General features: G+C 40.3%; 2 protein-coding genes across 3 annotated transcripts in view; one reads left to right on the top strand and one right to left on the bottom strand.

Moving 5' to 3' along the window:
- The window catches only part of PSMA4 (proteasome 20S subunit alpha 4), a 231,304-nt gene extending 223,211 nt beyond the window's left edge, over positions 1 to 8,093 (top strand). For both annotated transcript variants that reach the window (XM_050800005.1, XM_050800004.1), the window contains 8 exons: positions 667 to 692; positions 939 to 981; positions 1,247 to 1,409; positions 2,960 to 3,037; positions 3,647 to 3,735; positions 4,414 to 4,544; positions 5,337 to 5,460; positions 7,682 to 8,093. In XM_050800005.1, the coding sequence (XP_050655962.1) occupies positions 690 to 692; positions 939 to 981; positions 1,247 to 1,409; positions 2,960 to 3,037; positions 3,647 to 3,735; positions 4,414 to 4,544; positions 5,337 to 5,460; positions 7,682 to 7,836 (786 nt within the window). In that variant the 5' untranslated portion in view covers positions 667 to 689 and the 3' untranslated portion in view covers positions 7,837 to 8,093. The remainder of the gene's footprint in view (positions 1 to 666; positions 693 to 938; positions 982 to 1,246; positions 1,410 to 2,959; positions 3,038 to 3,646; positions 3,736 to 4,413; positions 4,545 to 5,336; positions 5,461 to 7,681) is intronic.
- Positions 1 to 12,294, bottom strand: part of SKIC8 (SKI8 subunit of superkiller complex) — a 421,718-nt gene that overhangs the window by 248,646 nt on the left and 160,778 nt on the right. The gene's annotated exons all lie outside the window — the stretch shown is intronic.

The raw sequence follows: 12,294 nt of genomic DNA on the forward strand, positions 1-12,294 counted from the left end.
GGGCTTTGGACTGAGGCTTTACCAAATAAAACTGAGCACCCAGTATTGCCTTTTGCACGAATGGTACTGATGGTGCCCAAGATAACTGCCTCCACCCCCAAGTTCAGGACTCTCTGGAGAAGGCCTAAGTGTCTTAACTTGGCATTCAAGGCTCCGCGGGATTTGGATACTCGCTTAGCTCTTATTTATGTATTTTTAAAAACATCAGCAGTTTGTCTCATGCCCACTAAGCTATCCTGCCTCAGTACCCTTTGTTCATACTTTCTGCTCTGTCTGGAGTGCCCTTCCCTTCTTTCTTCCCCTGTTCTTTCTCTTAGACCCAAGAGTTCTCAGCCTTATTTCTGCCTCTCCCGTCTCTGATTTACTTTCATTTTCTGTATCGGTTTCTCAAAAAATACTTTCTGGATTTTTTTCATCATCCCTTTTCCCATTCTACCCCCGGTTCCTTTTTCTGCATTATAATCTATGACTGCCTCTCTCACCTAACTGCCAGTATTAGCTTTTCAGGACAGGAATTGGTTTTACACCTTTTGGTATTCCAGCATCTAGCATAACGCCTGACACTTAGCTGAATAAAGGGAGTAAATAAAACTGATTTGTAAAGTCAGCAAATGCTTTTTAATTTGTGAATCTTATTTTAATGATGATCTGATTTTCTTTTTACAGGAACTATATAAAGTTCAGAAAACATGGTGAGTTAATACATGTGCCAGTAAACTGTTGCCTGATAAATAGTATTGCTTGTACTCAGCTTACAGTCTTGTGTGGGAAAATTGAAATAGAAGGAAAGCAGTGAGATGGTGCCTTTTTTCTTGTCAGTTTCCTCTCATCTGCTGAACTTTGTATACCAGGATAGGTTTCGTAAGGTGATTTGTAGGCTTGCAGGAGTTGGCCTACTTTCAGTGGGTAGGAATCACTCATGTGTTTTTCCTTTGCAGTCTCGAAGATATGACTCCAGGACCACTATATTTTCTCCAGAAGGTAAAATAGAAATTGTTTAATCTGCCTCAAATTTAAAAAAAAAATGTGTTAGACTTTTAGAAAAAAAAAATTACAAACTTTTTTTGGTAGTTGCAAAGTTCATCCTTTTTGTACTTCGAAGCAATTATGGTCACCGGGTTGATTATACCATAGAAGAGTGAAAGTGGGAATTTGTTTCTAGCTTGCTTCCTTGCTAATTTCTTTTGGGTCAGTGGTGCAAGAGCATAGAGGAGAGTCTTGGCTTCTCACTGCTTTTGTTTTGTAGGTCGCTTATACCAAGTTGAATATGCCATGGAAGCTATTGGACATGCAGGCACCTGTTTGGGAATTTTAGCAAATGATGGTGTTTTGCTTGCAGCAGAGAGACGCAACATCCACAAGCTTCTCGATGAAGTCTTTTTTTCTGAAAAAATTTATAAACTCAATGAGTAAGTGAGATTTTAGGAAAGAGTTTTAAAAAAAATCTCACTTTCTCACATAAGTGGGATCTATGTAATTTGGGAGGGCTTTTCCGTGTGATGTGGTAGGATTGAAGTTGTACCTTTATTTTGCTTGAAACCTCTTTGAGGCCTGGTACCATGTGTTACTCCTTTTAAGTGCAGGGCAAACACTTAGTAGAGAAACTAGCATTGTGTAGTGGTAAGAGTACAGACATAGTAGTCACACAGATTTGGGTTCAACTCCAGGCTTCCCCCATGCAGGCTATGTGATCTTGCACAAATTATTTAATTTCTTTGGGCCTCAGAGTCTCCTCAAGTGGTTGTGGCAGTTTAATGAAATAAAATGAATGAAATAAAATAGTATAGTGTCAGGCATATAGTAGGCCCTCAAAGTATTGTTTAGAATAGCTATGCAGGATTTTGTTGAATTATACTGAATCTTACTAAAGAACAAGCCTGTTGGAGATCTGGGAAGAATTTAGCCAAGCCTTGTACACGGTGTGAGATGTTGGTTATATTTAGATGTGCAGAACTTTGCAGCTCATGGAGAGCTGGCCATGCTAAGTAGAGACTTTCCCTTCAGTAATGGTAGGCTTGGTAAATGCTGATTATCAGGGCCTTTGGATACACTTGTCCAAAGTGGTGTCACCCCTCCACAGAGCCTCTGTTGGGCTCACCCAACAGCTGGCACACTTGGCTAGGCATAGTCACAGGGTGAGTCTCAGCTATAAGAGAGCCAGGGCAGCCCTCAGGAAATGGTCCAAAAAAAATGAAATGCACCTCGAGTAGGAGCCTAGCCCTGTACTTCCTAAGCAGGCTTGTAAACCCTCCTGCCACTGTCCCCCGTCACCTCCATCAAGCCAGGCCTTAGGAAATGAATACTACTCAAGAGCAATCTGTCTAGCAAAATCTTTTTTTTTTTTTTTTTTTTTTGAGACAGATTCTTGCTTTGTCACCCAGGCTGGAGTACAGTGACGCCATCTCGGCTCGCTGCAACTTCTGCCTCCCAGGCTCAAGTGATCCTCCCACCTCAGCCTCCCAAGTAGCTGGGACTATAGGTGCGCACCACCACACCCAGTTAGTTTTTGTATTTTTTGTTGAGATGGGATTTCGCCACATTGCCCAGGCTAGTCTTAATCTCCTGGGCTCAAACCCTCCATCTACTTCGGCCTCCCAAAGTGCTGGAATTACAGGCATGAGCCATTGTGACGAGCCTGTCTTTGTATTCTCTGTTGCTAAATCTTCTTGAGATTTACTTTAGCTTCCTGGCGTTAATCCTGTTACCCTATTCACAGGGTGGTAATGATAAATACATCTATTAACGAACTTAAGGGTGCATTTATTTATCTTTCATGTTGAATGACATCAAGTAAACGTCTCCTACAAAGATAAGACTTTTATAGGTTTCTTCTGAAGGAAGTAGCTGCTGTGAAGCAAACGTAGTGAATTGCTAATGTAATTCTGTGCTTTTTAATATTTATAAATGCTCCTTGCAGGCATCTTCCCTGCTTACAGATCAATATCTTTTTTTCTTCAAGGGACATGGCTTGCAGTGTGGCAGGCATAACTTCTGATGCTAATGTTCTGACTAATGAACTAAGGCTCATTGCTCAAAGGTATGGTCATATATAGCATAACTGATGATACAGAAATTAGTTTTGATGTTTCTTTTTTTGAGATGGAGTCTCACTCTGTTGCCCAGGCTGGAGTGAAGTGGCGCCACCTTGGCTCACTGCAACCTCTACCTCCCGGGTTCATGCCATTCTCCTGCCTCAGCCTCCCAAGTAGCTGGGACTACAGGCGTGTGCCACCACACCCGGTTAATTTTTGTATTTTTAGTAGAGACGGGGTTTCACTGTGTTAGCCAGGATGGTTTCGATCTCCTGACCTCATGATCCACCCACCTCGGCCTCCCAAAGTGCTGGGATTACAGGCATGAGCCATTGCGGCTGGCCTAGTTTTGACGTTTCTAAGGAGAGCTCACTTTTGCAAAGATTAAAGTCATTAAAAATCTTTGAATTGAAAATTACAGATTTTTTTCAACCAAACTTACAAAATGTTACTTACTATGAGAATATTCGGATATTGACTTGTTCCCTCCCCTTCAAATTACAAATGACTGTTAGGTTGTCCCCATGGCATGGATTGCTTTTCAGAGAATATTTTCCTTAGAGTCTGTCTGTGTTTTGGAGAAAACTACTAATATGCCAATCTCTTTATCCTAGGTATTTATTGCAGTATCAGGAGCCGATACCTTGTGAGCAGTTGGTTACAGCACTATGTGATATCAAGCAAGCATATACACAATTTGGTGGTACTTAATTTTTTTGAAAATGTTATTCCAAAAAGTTAAGACATTTTATGAGTTATAACCCTTTTGAGGTAGTAAAAAATTGAAAATAGACCCTTTGTTTTAAATTGAATTTAATTTTTTTAATTGACAAATAAGAATTGTACATATTCGTTGGGTACATAATGATGTTTCGGTACACATAATGATCAGATCAGGGTAAATGGCACATTAATCATCTCAAACACTTCTTTGTGTTGGGAGCCTTCCATATCCTTCTAACTATTTGAAACTAATGTGTTACAGTTAACCATATTAATCCTACAGTGGCGTAAAACACTAGAATTTCATACATTCTTGCTTCATGAATGAATGTGTTCCTCCACCATGTAGATTACCCTAGTTTTATTAATAGGATATTGAAAGTCCAAAACAACATTTTCAGATCTGGAAACTAACTGCTGTTTACATAATAATGAAATTCAGTACTGGTCCTTTCTCTGTTCCCTCTCCTGGCTGTGTCCAAATCATAGAAACAAGTGGAATTTGTAATGGAGCTTATCTCTGGTAGCCAGAATACAGAACAGTTTATGAATGCTTAAGTTCACAGAGAAAGGTTTAGCTACATTCACTGAGCTCAAGTAACTATAGTGATACTAAATTTAGATTATTGATATATTTGGCTTTTTTTCTTTGTTAAAGGAAAACGTCCATTTGGTGTTTCATTGCTGTACATTGGTTGGGATAAGCACTATGGCTTTCAGCTCTATCAGAGTGACCCAAGTGGAAATTACGGGGGATGGAAGGCCACATGCATTGGAAATAATAGCGCTGTGAGTATTTTTGTTGTGCTGTGAAATCTAGCAGAACGTCTAATAGATGCCATAATTTTGCCGTGGTGATGAATGTAAACAGTATTTAAAGATAGCTGCAACAGCCTTAATGTGATATGGAAATATCTGTGATTTCTGTTGGGGACAGAGTTGCTGGTATAGCTAATACACTGGGGTTCGTTAACTACATTAATAAATGCTAATTTTCAGTTAGGAGTTGTGAAATTAGAAGTTGTGATTTTGTTTCACATCCTAGTTTACAGACCCCTTGAATTCTATGACAGACCCCTTGGGAGACTGAGGACCTCAGGTTAAAGACACACTATATAGAGCATCAGTACCACCTCTTCTCACCCTGTGCCATGTGTGCCCTCCCTGTCATCAAAATTATTTATATGGGCCAGGCATGGTGGCTCATGCCTGTAATCCCAGGCCAAGGCAGGCAAATTGCTTGAGCCCAGCAGTTTGAGACCAGCCTGGGGAACATAGCAGAACCCCATCTCTACAAAAAGTACAAAAATTAGCTGGGCACCATGGCATGTGCCTATAATCCTAGCTACCCAGGAGGCCAAGGTGGGAGGAGGAGCACCTGAGCCGGGGGGACTTGAGGATACAGTAAGCTGAGATCATGCTACTGCACTCCAGTCTGGGCAACAGAGTGAGCCCGTGTCAAAAAAAAAAATTGTTTATACTTGTAATGCCAATAGTAATTCAGGCATTTTTCTTCTAGACCAATTCATGTTTCTAAAAAATGTAAAAACTTAAAATTCTGTGTTGATTCATGTTTTATAGGCAGCTGTGTCAATGTTGAAACAAGACTACAAAGAAGGAGAAATGACCTTGAAGTCAGCACTTGCTTTAGCTATCAAAGTACTAAATAAGACCATGGATGTTAGTAAACTCTCCGCTGAAAAAGGTAATCCATATCCTCTGCTTTAATTATTTCAACTGAGCAAGGGGAATTAGCAGCTGTTAAGTTTTTTGTTTTTTTTTTAAATATGGAATATTGCTCTGTCACCAGGCTGGAGTACAGTGGCACAATCTTGGCTCACTACAACCTCTGCCTTCTGGGTTCAAGCGATTCTTCTGCCTCAGCCTTCCATGTAGCTGGGACTACAGGCTCACGCCACCACGCCCAGTTAATTTTTTTGTGTGTGTGTGTGTCTCGCTCTGTCACCCAGGCTGGAGTTCAGTGGCGCAATCTCGGCTTACTGCAAGCTCTACCTCCCAGGTTCACACCATTCTCCTGCCTCAGCCTCCCAAGTAGCTGGGACTACAGGCACCCGCCACCACGCCCAGCTGATTTTTTGTATTTTTAGTAGAGACGGGGTTTCACCGTGTTAGCCAGGATGGTCTTGATCTCCTGACCTCGTGATCTGCCTGCCTCGGCCTCCCAAAGTGCTGTGATTACAGGCATGAGCCACCGTGCCCGGCCTAATTTTTGTATTTTTAGTAGAGACGGGGTTTCACCATGTTGGCCAGGCTGGTCACGAACTCCTGACCTCAGGTGATCCTCCCACCTTGGCCTCCCAAGGTGCTGGGATTACAGGCATGAGCCATCGTGCCCAGCCAGCAGCTGGTAAGATTTTTAACGTCATCCTAGTTCATTGAAACAGCAACCTTATGAATTACGTGATGTTATCCCTGTCTTCTGAGGATACTAGGGCTTAATGAGGTTAAGTGAGTTGAGCAAGACCAACATTGGTAAATTGTGGAGTCACAATCTCATACTGTATTCCACACTTAAAGGCTTGATACTGAACAGTCTCAGTACTCACAGATAGACATCCTGCACTGTGTCACTTTTAGTTAATAGTTACCAAGTCTTCTCATCAATGTCTTTGGTTCTATGTATGATAAAGCATATGTATATAGTTATATATTTATACATAGGTTTGGTATACCTTACCAGAGATACAACATTTGCATGGGTTGTGATACCCTCTCCTGTTCTTAATCTACTAATCTCTTATTTTAAGCTCATGTTAGCAATTCCAAATACTTTGTTCAACTTAAGCTATATGACTATATAAAAGAATATTTCAGTCGAGCATGGTGGCTCGCGCCTGTAATCCCAGCACTTTGGGAGACCAAGTTGGGTGGATCACCTGAGGTCAGGAGTTCAAGACCAGCCTGGGCGACAGAGACTCCACCTCAAAAAAAAAAAAGAAAAAGAATATTTCTAAATGTTTTTCAGAAATTGTGGTAAATTAACATGTTGCTTTATGTTAGGACAGTTTAGCTCCTGGTGTTCCTTAGAAAATGCCATTTATGGTCAGGCACATTGGCTCACGCATGTAATCCCCAACACTTTGGGAGGCCGAGATGGGCGGATCACCTGAGGTCAGGAGTTCAAGACCAGCCTGACCAACATGGTGAAACCCCCGCCTCTACTAAAAATACAAAAATTGGCCAGGTTTGGTGGCGCATGCCTGTAATCCCAGCTACTTAGGAGGCTGAGACAGGAGAATCACATGAACCTGGGAGGCAAAGGCTGCAGTGAGCTGAGATCGCACCATTGCACTCCAGCCTGGGCAATGAGAGCAAAACTCTGTCTCAATAAAAACAAAAAGAAAATGTCATTTACATGCAGATTTCCCTCTGTTGTCTACTTCCACCCAGTTTCAAGGAGGCACTACTCACTTTCCCTGGTACAAAAAAATTCCTTCCCCTCGAGGTATCAGTCTGCTTTTCTTGGCCATTTCATGCCCTTTTTTTTTTTTTTTTTAAAGACTTGAAAAGTCCATAAAAAATAAGCTATTATTACCAGTTGAAGATTTTGGCTGAGCCCTCAGAGGTTCCTACAAGAAAATTGTGGTTCGTCTAATCGGCACAGCTAATAGCAGGCCAGCAATAGCAATTAGTCGATTATACTTTTTCTAAGGGAGTGACAAAATGGCCACTAAGAAAGTTGGGATGGGTGAGGAGAAGGTATTTAAGTAAAAATTGTAATTAAAACATTACAAAATCAAAAACATTTTGTTCTCATAAAAGGGAATAATATTAAGCATAAAACATAGGAGAGTGCTGAACTAATGTTTAAATGATGTGACGAGCATAAACCATGAGTGCCTATTAAGTTTCTCTGCTAAGTATGCCTGCCTGCAGTACAAATACATGTATGTGTTTGTTTTTAGTGGAAATTGCAACACTAACAAGAGAGAATGGAAAGACGGTAATCAGAGTTCTCAAACAAAAAGAAGTGGAACAGTTGATCAAAAAACATGAGGAAGAAGAAGCTAAAGCTGAGCGTGAGAAGAAAGAAAAAGAACAGAAAGAAAAGGATAAATAGACAAAATTGGAGATTTTATTACTCATTTGGGGCACCATTTCAGTGTAAAAGCTGTCCTACTCTTCCACACTAGGAAGGCTTTGACTTTTTTTAACTGGTGCAGTGGGAAAATAGGACATTACATACTGAATTGGGTCCTTGTCATTTCTGTCCAGTTGAATACTTTATTGTAATGATGATGGTTACTCTTCATGGACATCTTAATCTTCCACACACATCCTCTTTTTTTGGAATAAAATTTGGAAAATGGAAATGAAGGAATAAATTCTCTGTAGCAGTAATTGTTAAATATACAAAAACTGACAGGGCGATCATCTTTTGCACACTGTGGCTTACAGTCCTTTCACAAAGATGGGCACATTCTTCAAGCTGACCAGATTATTTGTCGCTGTCTGCAGGGATTGGTTTGAGAATGAACACTTGAGCTGAACAAAGCCAGAATTAATATATAGGTGTGGATCTTGCAGCTAGGACTGAGGCTGCCCACAGGCAGCAGCCCAAGCTGCGTGGAAGATGAGGTATAGAAGTTAAGGCCACAGAGGAAAAGTGGAACCAAGAGATGAGAACAGTTACGTGTTGGCTGAAGGGAGCTCTGTTGCTGGGCTTTGTTCAACCTGAGTTCCCTTGGGTGTCTGTGGCTTCATGACAGAAGTGATAATGGGGCACTTAATGCATAGCCATGGTGCTTTAGCATCACCTATGCAGATTCTGATGTCCCATCCCAGATCTACTGAATTAAAATGTCTGAGGGTGGAACCCAGTAATCTGTTTTAACAAGCTCTGCATGTGATTCTTAGGAATGCTAAATAAACCTTTAGAAGGTTTTGTTGCATATTAGAATCACCTGGGAAGCTTTTGCAACTTGTAAGCATGCGATATCAATTAACTCAAGCTGTGGTGGAACCCAGATAGTAACATAGCTTAAACTCTTCAGGTGATTTCCATCAGCCAGAATGAGACCCGTGCATTGAGCCATTCTTTACCCTTCTCTCAGCTGTTGTCAATCAAATATGGGATTGCAGTCTAATTCCTCATTGTAGATTTTCTTAATACAGCTCCCTGCAGTTTTCTGTATTGGCTAAGGTATTTCCAAGCCCTATTTGCAGTACTTATTTGAACTTCTAAATTATTCCGTTACTCTGTACAGCTGGTTCTCGTTATTTTTGGTAATTATATTCTAAATTCACTGCTAAAACTAAATAACTGACCTCTTGCACCTAGGGGAAGTACTGGGTTAGGGTCCTACAAGCCACTGGTCACATTTTTACCAACTGATCAGTACATAACCTGTTTTTTGTGTGTTTCTACTTAAAGACACCTTTTTAAATGTATACTGTGGATTCATTAACATAGAACTCAGCCAACAGCTCTTTACCTGAATGTTTTAGTTTTGTTTTGCTTTTTGAGACTGGGTCTTGCTCTGTCACCCAGGCTGGAGTGCAGTGGTGTGATTATATTTCACTGCAGGCTCAAACTATCTTCCTGCCTTGACCTCCCAAAGTGTTAACATCACAGCCCTCTTATGCTTAGGAACAACACTAAACTTTTTTTTCGTAGAGACAGCAAGCAGGGAAGGTCTCACCATGTTTCCCGTGCCAGTCTCAAACTCCCGGACTCAAGTGATCCTCCTGCCTCAACCTCCCAAAGTGCTGACATCACAGCCCTGAATGTGCCAAGCGCCCCTCGCATCACTTGCCAATACTTCTGCCTTGAGAATGCTCTTCCTGGGTATCTATCGCCCACTCCCTCATCTCCAGGTCTCTGCTTGAATGTCACCTTTTTTGGGGTACTTCTGTGAAGGAGCAATTTTTTCCCCCTGCACACTTAACATTTTCTATTCCCCATACATACCCTGTTGATTTTTTCTCCATAGCACTCATCACCAACTGGTGTATTTGTTTATTGTCTCTCTCCACTAGAATATAGGCTTCCAGAGCAGTACTTTGTTTTCATTCAATAGTTGTGTCTCAGTACCTAGAACAGAAACTGGCACATGTTAGGCAACAAATAAATACTGATGAATGAATAAATGCCCTGGATATGCTGGTGTGAAATCCTAAAAAAATACCCACTTTCCATCCAGATCAATAGCACTGGTGGATTTTCTGTATTCTGACTACCCCTTCAACACTTGCCTAAAGCTAGGACAACTTCTTCAAAGGCAATAGTGGATAAGAGAGGCTGGTATATTTGCCGCCACATTAGGAAAGTCTTCAGAATTTGACCCTAACAACAGGCAAATTTCAATGTATTCATCCTTTTGTTGAAATAAGTTCATACCACAGGGAAAAGCAAAAGATAGGAGGTGAGGCAAAGGCTACTCTATAACTGAGTTTTTTTCCCTGCTATGGGGTTTGCCTACCTAGTCTAGATTCTCACACTAGCCTGACTTTCCTCTGCTCTGTGGCATATTTTTAACCCGAGTTGCAGGGCTGTTGGTTTCCAGAGTGTTGCCTGATGCATCCCAAATGTCGGCTTAGCAATCAATACACATCTGAACAGGGGCCCATCACTAATAGCAAGCATCTCATTCATCTGGGCAAAACTCATGGGTTTTCACAGGGACCCTACCAGCTCAGAAGCACCTTGATATAAATAAGTAGAAACCAAAGAGCTAAGTTTTAAATCTTGAGTCAAAACTTTAAAATCAAAGTCAAGTTGATTTCATTTTGGTGAGCTTTCAAATCATGCTTTTAAAAATAAATCATGTAAAAAAATCATGTACTCCTATGTATAATTTTACTTCTGGTGTTTTTTCTTAATCAGAAAATAAAGGAAGACTCTGGAATTTGTACAGTCTAGCACTTTGAAAGTTTCATGAGAGTGTTTGTTTTAGCAGTGCAAAAATATTCCATACTCTGAAAAACAAAACCAGAAAGTTGATTCATTCCTTCATTGGACACTTACCATGTTCCCGATAATTTTAGGTGGTGGGGATACATGGATAAGACATGTTCTCGGCTCTTAACTTGCAGTCTTGCAGGAAAAGCGGATAATCAACAACTTAATATTGTGGAGGAGTGCTAGACTCCAGGTAACTGTGTGCTGAAGGGTAGGGAGTAAAGGCAGAAGGAACTGCACGTGCAAAGGCTTGGTAATGGGAAAACTTCACAGTAGCTAAGCAGAGCTAGAGCACAACTTACTGGGGAAATAAGAGATGAGGTTGGAAATGTACACTAGGATGAGAAGACAGCTTTGCAGGTCTTGAAGTCTGTGCTGTATGCAATGCAGAGGCAGCTGAGATTTTTTAGTGAATAAGAAAAACAATTACTCTAACTTGTTTAGAACAATGATTCTGGGAGCCCAGAAGATGGACTAGGTGGGAAGAGACAGTGAGTTAGGAGGCTACTGAAATAGGCAAGGAAAGATGACGCTGTAAGACTGTAGCAAAGGGAACAGAGAGGAAGGGAAGCTGCCATGGAGTGACAGAGGAGAGAGAAAAAGAAAGGGATGACAAGGGCGTCAAATTCAAGTAGTCACAATCTGATCTAAAAAAGTACTCAGTGAACACGATAAACGACTCTTAAAATTTCCTAATGTCTTTTTTGTTACTATTGTTATCACATGAAACCAATTAGAGTTAATATTCCTAGTAGGGAAGAATTCTATAAACAACATTGCATATCACACATCAGGGTAAACCCATGTCAAATGCTTTTTTCCCCTTCTTCTTCCAGATATTATTCATTTGTATTCTTGTGTGCACTGTCTGATCATCTTTTTTCCCAATTTCTATCAGAGAATTTAACTTTCTAAAAATTCATTTGTGAGCTCTTTTAAAATAGTTGTTTGCCATCTGTGTTACATTTTTTTTCATTGTAGCATTTGCATTTTTATTTTGTTTTTGATGCTGATGTGCCGAAGGGTTGTTTTGTGTTTATGTAAACAAAGCTATTATTTCAAGTTCTTGTTAGTACAATGCACATAAAAATATTCCCCATGCCAAAGTACATCAACGTTATTCTAGTAAATTTGTAGTGTAATCATCTTTATAATACACAATTTGCAAAATATAATTGTTAATCTATTTTTAAAAGCAGTATTTAAATTAATCATGAAACTTTAATTCAATTGTTCAGACTACTTGGGAATTTTCCATTCTTGAGTGAATTCAGAATTACATGAAATGATAGTTATTTACCTTTCTCCATTTATTTTTGTTATTTTTTGGTAACAGCCTTACTGAGATACAGTTCACATACCATACAATTCGCCCATTTAAAGCATACATTTCAGTCGTTTTTTGTATACTCCCAGAATTGTGCAGCCAGCACCACAATCAATTTAGAACATTTTCATCACCCCAAATATAAAACTCCACATACTTCTTAGCCATCATCCTCAAATCACTGCCCAGTCCTAGGCAACCACTCATCTTCTTACTGTGTCTACGGATTTGCCTATTATGGACATTTCATGTAAATGGAATCATACAATATGTGGTCCTTTGTGTCTGGC

Source organism: Macaca thibetana, chromosome 7 (assembly GCF_024542745.1).
Source record: "Macaca thibetana thibetana isolate TM-01 chromosome 7, ASM2454274v1, whole genome shotgun sequence".
NCBI lineage: Eukaryota > Metazoa > Chordata > Mammalia > Primates > Cercopithecidae > Macaca > Macaca thibetana.